This window comes from Balaenoptera ricei, chromosome 2 (genome assembly GCF_028023285.1).
Source record: "Balaenoptera ricei isolate mBalRic1 chromosome 2, mBalRic1.hap2, whole genome shotgun sequence".
In the NCBI taxonomy this organism is placed as follows: domain Eukaryota; kingdom Metazoa; phylum Chordata; class Mammalia; order Artiodactyla; family Balaenopteridae; genus Balaenoptera; species Balaenoptera ricei.
Window position 1 is genome coordinate 13994087 of NC_082640.1, and position 12102 is coordinate 14006188.

Here is a 12102-nt window from a genome sequence, read left to right on the forward strand (position 1 = left end):
TTATGAAGAGAATACTATAACTGTATGCCAACAAATTTAAAAATCTAGATGAAATGGGCAAATTCTTAGAAACATCCAAACTACAAAAATTGATACAAGAAGATATAAATAGATTTTTCTCAAAAGAAAATATACAAATGGCCAAAAAGAACATGAAAAGATGCTAATTCATTAGTCATAAGGTAAATGCAAATTGAAACTACAATGAGATACCATTTCACACTCACTTGGATGGCTAGGAAAAAAAAATAGAAAATAACAAGTCTTGGTGAGGATGTGGTGAAGTTAGAACCCTCATATACTACTAATGGAAATGTAAAGAAGTACAGCTGCTGTGGGAAACAGTTTGGCAGTTCCTCAAAAAGTTAAACAGGAGTTACCATAATGACCCAGCAGTTCTATCCTAAGTATATACACAAGACAAATTTAAAAAATATGTTCACACAAAAACTTGTGTGAAAGTTCACAGCAGTATCATTCATACCAGTCAAGAAGTGGAAACAACCCAAATGTCCATCAACTGATGACTGGATAAACCAAATGTGGTATATATCCATATAATGTGTATCATCAAGCCACAGAAAAAAGAAGGAAGTGCTGATATGTGCTACAACATAGACAAAACTTATGCTTAAATATGGAAAACATTATGCCAAGTAAAAGGAACCAGACACGAATTCCCTCTACATGTAGTGTCAACAAAAGGCAAATCCATAGAGACAGAAAGTATATTACTGATTGCCAGGGTATGGAGGGGGAGGGGAATATATTGGGATGTATGTGATTTATTTCCGGATTGATAAAAATGTTCTGGCATTAGGCTTCCCTGGTGGCACAGTGGTTAAGAATCCACCCACCAATGCAGGGGACATGGGTTCGAGCCCTGGTCCGGGAAGATCCCACATGCCACGGAGCAACTAAGCCCGTGTGCCACAACTACTGAGCCTGCGCTCTAGAGCCTGCGAGCCACAACTACTGAAGCCCGTGTGCCACAACTACTGAAGCCCGTGCTCCGCAACAAGAGAAGCCACAGCAACGAGAAGCCCACACACTGCAACAAAGAGTAGCCCCGCTCTCAGCAACTAGAGAAAACCCCCGTGCAGGAGCGATGACCCAATGCAGCCAAAAATTAGATAAATTAATAAAATAAAATAAATTTTTTAAAAAATGTTCTGGCATTAGATAGTGGTTACAGTTGCACCATATTATGAATACAGTTGACCCTTTACCAATATGGATTTGAACTGCATGAGTCCACTTACATGTGAATTCTTTTCAACAGTAAGTACTGCATTACTACATGATCCTCGGTTGGTTGAATCCATGGATGCAAAACTGACAATAGGGATGAAAGCTGTATACAAAGGGCCAACTATAAATTTTATGCAAATTTTTTTACATGTGAGGAGCGTCAGGGCCCCTAACCCCTGAGTTATTCAAGGGCCAACTGTATACCAAAAACCTTTGAATTATATACTTTTAAAATGGTTAAAATTGTAACTTTTATATTACATAAATTTTACTTCATTAAAAACTTTGGGTGGGGACTTCCCTGGTGGCACAGTGGTTGAGAATCTGCCTGCCAATGCAGGGGAAACGGGTTCGAGCCCTGGTCTGGGAGGATCCCACATGCCGTGGAGCAACTAGGCCCGTGAGCCACAACTACTGAGCCTGCGCGTCTGGAGCCTGTGCTCTGCAACAAGAGAGGCCACGAAAGTGAGAGGCCCATGCACCGCAATGAAGAGTGGCTCCCGCTTGCCACAACTAGAGAAAGCCCTTGCACAGAAACGAAGACCCAACACAGCCAGAAATAAAAATAAAAATAAATTAATTTTAAAAAACCTTAAAAAAAAAAAAAAAAACTTTGGGGGGAAAAGATAAGATACTGGAGAAGTAGAACAAGAACCATTTACTCTGAAAAAGGATGAGAGAAGTATGAAAAAGAAATAAGGGGTGTAATTTTATACATACATGCAAAACAATTAATTAAAGCAAAGGAATGATAAACAAAATTCAGGATAGTCATTAACCTTGGGGAATGCAATGGTGAAAAGCATGCACTATATTCAACAGTGCTGGTAACATTCTATTTCTTAAATCAGTAGTAGATTCCTGAGTGCTCATTTTATTAGTGTGGCCACATAACTTATACATATTGCTTTCAATGTATCAAATATTTCAGAATAAAAGTTGAAAAAGGATTTATGAAAATATGTCAAAATATTAACAGGTATTATATATCTGTAATAAATTCATAATCTCTGTACTTTTCTATAACTTTGAAGTATTTTATAATTTATAAAAAAGATAGAGGAGAATGCTATAATGGAATACAGAAAGCTTCAAAAGAGAATGGCCAACAATTTCTCTGAAATGAAATCAAGTAAGATAAAAACCTGCCTCCTGGAATTGGGAACCAGAACTGGTCACTAGTAATTTATGGGAAAAAAAGCTAACAAAAAAGGTGCTAAAACCAAAACTATTCAATAAGTACATGTACTAATAAAACCTAACCCTGGAAATGATTTAAGTAACATCTTAAAGTATGGCAGTTAGAATAATTGTGAGCAGACATGGTATGCAGAATAATGCCCCCCCACCTGTCCCCAAGGTGTCCATGCCTTAATGTCCAGAACCCATGGATACGTTACCTTAAATAGCAAAAGGGACTACACAAATTTATCTAAGTTAAGGACCCAGAGATGCAGAGCTTATCCTGAATTGTCTGGGTGGGCCCAGTCTGATCATAAGAGTTCTCATAAAGTGTATTTGAAAACCAGACAGACTGAAGCATTAGAGGGACTTCCCCATAATTGATGGCTCTGAAGATGGAGGATGGGGGCCACAAGGCAAGCAGAGCAGGCAGCCTCCCAAAGCTGGAAAATATAAGGAAAGAGATCTTCCTCTAGAGATTTTGAAAAGGTTCAAAGCCTGCCAACACCTTAATTTTAACCCAGTGAGGTCCATGTCAGACTTCTACAGAACTGTAATAAATGTGTATTGCTTTAAGTTTGTGATAATTTGTTAGAGCAACCATAAAAAACAAATACAGAAGAATAAGATGGAATGTAAATTCTTCTTTATCTTTCCTCCCCCAGAGACAAGTCTCAAGGTTTTTATTGCTTGATGCTCAATATAATGAAGAAGAAAAAAAATTTTAAGCTAACATTTGACACCTCACACCCATTAGGATGGTTACTATCAAAAAAAAAAAATTAAGTGTTGGCAAGGATATTGAAAAATTGGAATCCTTGTACACTGTTGGTGGGAATATAAAATGGTGCAGCCACCATGGAAAACAGTATAATACTTCCTCAAAAATTAAAAATATAACTGTATAAAATAAATAAGCTACAAAGATCTACTGTACAGCACAGGGATGTATAATAGCCAATAATGTATAATAACTTCAAATGGAGTATAATCTATAAACATTTTGAATTACTACGTTGTACACCAATATTGTAAATCAACTATACCTCAATTTAAAAAAATATTAAATATAACTACCATATGATCCAGCAATTGCACTTCTGGGTAAAATGGAGATTCGAAAAGATATCTGAACATCCATGTTCAAAGCAGCTTATTTACAATAGCCAAAAGGTGAATGCAACCCAAGTGTCCCTTAACAGATAAATGGTAAGATGTGGTATATGATACAATGCAGTATTAATATTATTCAGCATTAAAAAGGAAGGAAATTCTGACACATGCTATAACATGGATGCACCTTGAGGACATTATGCTAAGTGAAGTAAGTCAGTCACAAAAAGACAAATACTACATGATTCTAACTCACATGAGGTATCTAGGAGCTGTTGTTTAATGACTATAGTTTCAGTTTTTGTAAGATCAAAAAATTCTGGAGATTGGGTGTACAACAATGCGAAAATATTTAACACTACTTAACTGTACACTTAAAAATGGTTAAAATGGCAAATTTTCTATTATGTGTATTTTACCACAATTAAAACAAAAAAATGGAATACACTTGAAAAAAGAGAAAACACAAACATATGGATTTTTCCAACTAAGTCCAAGCAACTCTCCTTCAATCCTCCACAGGCTAAATATTACTTCACTAGGTGCCAATTCTACATTTGTCTTCGTAATTGAAAATATAAGTCCAGAGCAATTAGGCGAGAAAACAAAATAAAAGACATCGAATTGGAAGGGAAGAAGTAAAACCGTCACTATTTGCAGATGACATGATACTATATATAGAAAACCCTACAGACTCCACAAAAGAAAATGTTAAACAAATAAACAAATTCAGTAAAGTTGCAGAATATAAAATCAATATACAAAATCAGCTGCATTTCCATACACTAATAACAAACTATCAGAAAGAGAAATTAATAAAACAATCCCATTAACAACTGCATCATAAAGAATAATACATAGGAATTAATTTAACCAAGGAGGTGAAAGATCTCTACACTGAAAACTAAATGACATTAATGAAAGAAATTGAAGGCACAAATAATGGAAAGATATTCCTTAGTCACGGGTTGGAAGAATTAATACTGTTAAAATGTCCACACTACCCAAAGGAAGCCACAGATTCAGTGTAATCCATATGAAGATTCCAACAGCACTTTTCCAAGAAATAGAAAAAACAATCCTAAAATTTGTATGGAACCACAAAAGGCCCCAAATAGCCAAAGCAATCGTGAGAAAGAACAACAAACCTGGAGGCATCATGCTCCCTAATTTCAACTATATTACAAAGCTACAGTAGTCAAAACAGTATGGTATTGGCATAAAAGCAGACACATAGATCAATGGAACAGAATAGGGAGCCTAGAAATACACCCAAGCATATACGGTCAATTTGCGGCAAAAGAGACAAGAATATACAATGGGGACAGGACAGTCGCTGCAATAAATTGTGCTGGGAAAGCTGGACAGCCACATGCAAAAGGATGACACTGGACCACTGACTTATACTATACACAAAGATCAACTCAAAATGGATTAAAGACTTGAATGTAAGACCTGAAACCATAAAACTCCTATAAGAAAACATAGGCAGTAAGCTCCTTGACATTGCTCTTGGTGATGATTTTTTGGACTTGATACCAAAAACAAAAATAAACAAGTGGTAATACATCAAAAATAAACAAGTGGTAAAAAGCTACCACAAAGCCAAGGAAACCATCAACAAAATGAAAAGGCAACCTACCAAAAGGGAGAAAATATCTGCAAATCATACACAGCTGACCCTTGAATATGGGTTTGAACTGCACAAGTACACTTAATGTTTTTTTTTCAATAAACATAGTACCTGTATTTTCATTTTACAAATCTTTAAGTGTGGGGGAAAGTTTGTGTTCGCTTCAAAATCATAATACATGGAATCAAATGAACCAGGGTTTAAGTTTTGGTTCTATCTAAACTGTTTCTGCTTCTTGCTTTGGGTGAGTCATTTGTCATTTCCTTTGTTTCTAAGGCAGAGATAGCAGTACTTGATTTTCAACTGCTCAGGGGTCAGCACCCCTAACCCCTAGTTGCTTCAACTGTTGAAGAGTCAATTGTATCTGATAAGAAGTTGATATCCAAAATATATAAAGAACTCCTATAATTCAAGAGGGAAAAAAATCCAATTAAAAACTGAGCAGAGGATCTGAAGAGACATTTTTTCAAAGAAAATACACAGATGGCCAACAGACATATGAAAAGATGCTTAACATCGCTAATCATCAGGGAAATGCAAATCAGAGTCACGAGATATCGCCTCACATCTGTTAGAATGGCTATTATCAAAAATACAAGAAATAAGTATCGGTGAGAATGTGGAGAAAAGGGAACCCTTGTTGGTGAGAATGTAAATTGGTGCAGCCACTATTGGGAAACTGGAGGTTCCTTTAAAAAACAAAAAAAGTCCTACCACATGGATCCACTTCTGCACATTTATTTGAAGAAGACAAAAACACTAATTCAAAAAGATATATGCACCCCCATGTTCGCTACAGCATTATTTACAATAGCCAAGACATGGAAACAACCTAAATGTCCGTCAATGGATGGGATGGAATGGGTGATGAGGGTCAAATTTCCAGTTACAAAATAACCCAAGATTTTAAAGAAAACCTGTGTTCATTATATTAATCCCATGACATTAACTTCATTCACCCATGCAAAGAAACATGACAATTGGCCTGTTAAATTAATACAACCCAGTACTACGTCAGTTAATAATGGCAAAGGATTTCGGTGGCTCCCAATAGTATCTACTTTCTTTTTTACCCCAAATATACTCTTTTCAAACTTTCAGCATGCCTCCAAATTCTAATATTCCAAAATTAAAGAGCAAGTCTAAATTTACCTATGCAAACTGAAAATGCTTTATACTTTCCTATCAAAGAATGGTAACATATTTGGTTTATTTTTAAGAATGCTTCTAATCTCTTTTCCTCTAGATACCTAATATTCAAGAGTTCCTTTTTATCTGGAGTATTTATTCTAAGAGTCTGCAGTTCCAGGTTACACAGGGAAGCAAGAGTTATTTTAAAAATGTACCCATTAATAAAATGCTCATTAGGGGTTTCCCATCCCAACCACACTAGCCCTCAAATCAACACAGTGTCTATGCCTGTTCATCATGCCATTAGTCTCTTGCTGGCTATAGGTTTGTAAACACCTGACAATTTAATCCAAGTGCAATGCAAAACGACTGCAAATTAAACTACATTAGCAAAATACGCAAGATTTCAGAAAGTTAATGAAAATGTGTTGGGAAAACTGCTTGGAATCATTTAAACAGTCTTGAACAAATAAGAGGTATGTCAGCTAATGACTAAAAAAGATAATCAACAAAGATGATACTAGATTCAAGAATTTTCTTTGAACAGCAAAGAATTAAGGAAGGTTCTTGGAACTGAAGAAACTATCACTTTTGCAAAAATAAACTCCATTATAATTATATCTTAACACTTAAAAAAATGGTAGCATTTGCCTTATATTCTGATTTCAGAACCCAATCCTGCAAAAGATGCAAGTCCCCTGTAAAAACCTGGCCTCAAATTAGACATAATCTAAAAGGCTATCTTATGTTTATTCACTAAATGGAATAGAGAGATAGAATAATAAAACTATTATTATTATTTTAATCCTAAAAATAAAATTCACATTCCCAGTTGTGGAAGAAGCAGCAAATTCCTGATGTAGGTACCAATCACCAACTGCACTGGCAAGCCAGAGCTCAAAAGAACTAGAAAAAACTATCTGCAAAAATAGAAAAATGACCTTCATAAAGGTAGAACAACACTATCACCATTTTGCCTTACAAAGAGACAATAAAAGCCAAACTGATGAACTAAGTTGACCTATTATCCTCCTGTAGGCAATCCACAAAAAGTTTTCACTAAGGTGCTGAACAATTGATTCAGAGCTAGGTTTCATTTCATCAATAGAACATGCAAGCTTTCAATTGGGATTCTCTACAAAAGGCAACCTTTGTAATAAATGAACCACCAGAGAAGATTCTAATAAAACTTACCATTGTGTATTGCATTCAGCAACTCTGAGAAAGCTTTTAAGTAAGGAAAAAAGGACTTCAGGTTAAGATCATTCTCAAACACACAAAAGAAATACATAGGCATAGGCTGCATCAGTATAATAAAATCTCAGTAAGTCTACCTTGGATCATTCCTTAAATCATTAAAACTACAAGCTTGGCTCAGTCTTCACATGGTATAAATTTCTAGATATCGCATTTCACTTGCCAATATATTACCTACTAAATTTAAATAATATGTCAGATATACTGTCATAATGATGACAAATCTCCTTAGTAATAAATAAAGCTACTTTTAAAAAGACGTTTAGTAGTCTAACTATGTAATGTCTTTCTGGCTGAAAGTCAGTATCTATAAGATGCAATTCTATATAGGTAAATCCACCTTTGGTCACACTTAATAGTATTTATTATAACGAAAAACCTCATTTTATCATCTAACCTGATCAAACATTCTCAATTCCTAGACTTTAGTATAATAGGCTCAAGATATGCAGAGGCCTAAGCAAAAAAGATATCTAATGCCAATATACAATTATTAACATTAAGATTAGTGAAAACCAAAAAACTGAAAATATTACTTCATTGGGGAACAGAAGTCACAATTCTACAATGGAAGCACCATATTAAAAGGCCAGCAATCAACAAAATTTGGTCACAATTTGACTATAATATGGATCCTGAACACAGGACAAAGCAGCAAGTTAAGCTACCTTTGTAGGAGAAAGAAATCTATTCAATTAAGAACCAACTGCATTTTAGAAAATTAAAATTTAAAGGTTCAGAAGTGGCATAATATACTAGAAGAAGCACTAGAGTAGGAGTCAAAAAGTCTGGGTTACCAACCCAGTTAGACAACTTACTAGTTGTTGGACAAGCTCCATCATGCCGATACTGCATGGAAATTTCTGTTGGGAGGGAGGAGAAAGGAAATCAGCAAAGAAGTTGCCAGTGAGTTAAGGGCAGAAAAGAAACAGGCCAGAAAAACAGGAAAACATTCACCTAAAAGTCTAGCTGAGCAGGGCAAACAAATGCAAGAACAGAAATTATGAGCCAGTAATTGGGACATAAGGGGTAGGAGGACCAACCAAACATGATGGCATTCTCACAAATCTTAACAGGACAGTGTAGAAATGTGTGTGCATGTATATGTGTGCAACGAATGAGGAAAAGACAGAAGAGCTTACAAATGAATCTGCATAACAAGCATTTAAGAATAAATGGATTCACTTCTATGAGGAAGTACAGTTAGGCAATGAGATAAACTAACGTGCTTTATATAATTCATTAGATGAGAACAGTGTATCAAACACATTTGAATCCTATGTTCAATTAGAAATTACAATTTAAGTATGAAAATTATTTAGTTTATATCTGAGCAGAAATCCATTATGACTTACATAACAATGTAAAACTCATTAAACTACACTCTGCTTACTTTCTTGTACCTTTCATTTTTGATGATGGTAATGAATGAAAAGCCATTACTCTTATTCTTTTACTCCACCCAAATGAGGAGAACGAGCAGAGGGTGACATGAAGCAATAAAACACTGCTAAAAGCAAAATCTGCTCAGAAATGGGAAATTAATTTCCACATGACACTCCAAACGAAAAGTAATCGATAAAACCAGTGCTAAGGCTGTGACTCAAAAGTCCTGGCCTGGGAACTCCCTGGCAGTCCAGTGGTTAAGACTGCACTTCCACTGCAGGAGGCAAGAGTTCGATCCCTGGTTGGGGAACTAAGATCCCGCAAGCCACCACAGGAATTCTCTGGCTATTACTTAACCAAAAACATGACCTCTAGGAACCATGTGCACAGCAGAGCCTTCCAGGCAACATCACTCACACATCTACCTCAGAACTCAAGTCTAATCATGGGCCCACTCTGAATAACTTAAAATTAAGAAGAAAGACAGAGCAAGGTAGAGGAAGCCAGCACTCACTTTCAATCACTGTAATGTTAAAAGAACTTGACATTAGATACTGTTAAAAAATCAAACACTTAGGCCAGTTTAGTGTTAAGTCCTTTCCAGATGACCCTCGAAAATGAGCCATGGTGGGAGAATTTGCCACCTTAATGCTTCATTAACAAATGCAATACAAGTGAGATTTTAAAAGGCTATTAAAGAGATAGACATGTTACATTATAGAGAAATGGTAGTTGTTTGGAATGGTGCTAAAAAAATAATCAAAGGACACTCATGAGAAGGATTTTCTCAGTGGGGACAAAAAAAATGGAATATGGCTATTCTGGCCTTTGATCTAGTACTTTTATAGAAAGACAGCCATGACATAGGGCCAGCAAATTTTCAGATCATCAAAGGCCAAAACAAAATCAGGGGATTTTCTAAGAAAGCAAATTCCAAGGTATATCCTGGTCTTAGCAGCATCCAATATCCTTTATGATTTTCATTTATAATCCAATATAATCAATGTATGTAAGATCATGAACCTGAGTCATTTAGATGTGAATTATGTTCACTAACTGTAACTACTCCTTCATCTACAGTACTGTGTTAGTAACTCTACTCTCATGAGTTTATTAGATGAATATTTTATCTATATGATTCCCTTACCTGTTTACAGAATCAGTCTATTTCTAATTAAAATATTTTATCAAAAAAAGACTTCTCAGTTTCACTTTATCAACATAAGTAGATATGACATATACAGGGATACATTTAACAAGTTCCCTTTCATAGTTACACAGGCTCAAGTTAAACTTTCATAACCTTCATATTTCAGTAGAAGCCAGAAGAAACTTCTATTGAGGCGATATACTCATAGTAATAACTTGTCTTTGTGAAATCAGCAACAATTTAAGATTAAGTACATAGTCTCACAACCAAAGGACTGCCTTTCCAGAATCTCCTTTTATAGCATGTATCACCACTAAAGAATTCCATCACTGAAACAGATTTCAGGTATCTTAACTGAGAAAGGTATAGCAGCATTCTATTAAAGAATTAGAGACTGAGTTTAAAAAAAAAAAAACAAACAGCAGGGAACCGTATACTTTGAAAGGACAGAGCATGCCCAAAGAAAAGAAATTAATGTTAAACCACAATCATTTAAAAAATACCAAACTTTTCTCAGAGAAAATAAGATGTTGATTTTTGTGAAGAAAAAATGCTAACTTTCACTTTACTAAATCATAAACTCTCCTAATGTGGTTGAGATAAAAAGGAAAACGGGGACTTCCCTGGTGGTTCAGTGGTTAAGAATCCGCCTGCCAATGCAGGGGACACGGGTTTGAGCCCTGGTCCGGGAAGATTCCACATGCCGCGGAACAACTAAGCCCATGCGCCACGACTACTGAGCCTACGCTCTAGAGACAGAGAGCCACAACTACAGAAGCCCGTGCACCTAGAGCCCGCACACCACAACAAAGAGTAGCCCCCGCTTGCAGCAACTAGAGAAAGCCCGCGCGTAGCAACGAAGACCCAACGCAGGCAAAAACAAACAAATAAATTAAAAAATAAAAGGAAAACAGAACAGGACAAATACAGCACGTCAACTCTTCCAAAATATTCAATGTTTTCAACATCTTAATTTTCAATGTTTGAAAAGACCAGGTGCCTGTTAAGAGCTCAAAAGAACATATGTAGGAAAGAATTCAATCAAAAGTTTAATATAATCTGTAAGCCAAAACTTACAACCTTTAGTAGCCGCTTAAAACATTTTGTACAAGTCAGTATAAAACAGTAGGTCATTTATCAGGATGTACTGCGATTTAATAAAAATATGACAATACAAACCCTTGATCAGACAAGTTTAGAGGTGTTTTCTGGGTTTCTATTCTGACTAGATTAGGCCTCCTAGAATAAATATCTTGCTACATATGCTCTACTATAATTTGAACACGTCATGAGAGAATTTTGATTACTCTAAAATTCTTTTAATAGTAAGTTGCCAGAATTAAGTCCAGAATGCTAATTCTAGGAGAAAGACCACTAGCCTCAAAGTCTGATTTCTTCAGCCTGGCATTCAACTCTCCATAAACTCATCCTGCTCTAGTGAATCAACGTTACTTCTAACTATCCCGCAAACACAAGCTTCTTGTTTCTATGAAGTTTACCCTTCAAATATACCTTTACTATCTTTTCTGATAATAATGTTGGCCTTCGTTTTCTGCCTACTCCAAAGTACAATTCAAATTTCATCTTATCCATGGTCTTTTCCAACTAATTATATATCCTAAAACTGGTCTGTAATACTATTGATACGTGAAAAGCTTTACAATAAATAATTTCACTTGCAATCTGGCAAAAACACTTGAAAGACAAGTACAAAATCACACAGGATACTACTAAACACATGATAACATTCTCAGTGATTACTAACAGTATTCATTCTTTTTTTTGTTTTTTCATGTTTAGCATTTATTATGGTCAAAGCACTGTGCTGGCAGTGAGGAGACAGTAATGAACATGACAAACACAGCCCCTAACCTCCTGCAGCTAGGATTATAGTGCTTGTTATAGTCTAACCTTATAACTAGCAGGTGTTTACAAGGTCACCTGCATTGTTACTTGCACATGAATCTTTAAAAGGGCATCATGAAAAACAATTCTTGAT

At 35.6% G+C, this 12102-nt stretch overlaps 1 protein-coding gene across 10 annotated transcripts in view; it reads right to left on the reverse strand.

Annotated features, from left to right (window-relative positions):
• Window positions 1-12102, reverse strand: part of MLLT10 (MLLT10 histone lysine methyltransferase DOT1L cofactor) — a 252759-nt gene that overhangs the window by 59376 nt on the left and 181281 nt on the right. For 7 of the 10 annotated variants that reach the window (XM_059911217.1, XM_059911191.1, XM_059911173.1 and 4 more), the window contains 2 exons: window positions 8386-8430; window positions 7505-7537 (listed from right to left, as the gene is read on the reverse strand). The exons of 2 other annotated variants lie outside the window; for them this stretch is intronic. In XM_059911217.1, the coding sequence (XP_059767200.1) occupies window positions 7505-7537; window positions 8386-8430 (78 nt within the window). The remainder of the gene's footprint in view (window positions 1-7504; window positions 7538-8385; window positions 8431-12102) is intronic. One more of the 10 variants, XM_059911201.1, reaches the window with a different exon arrangement.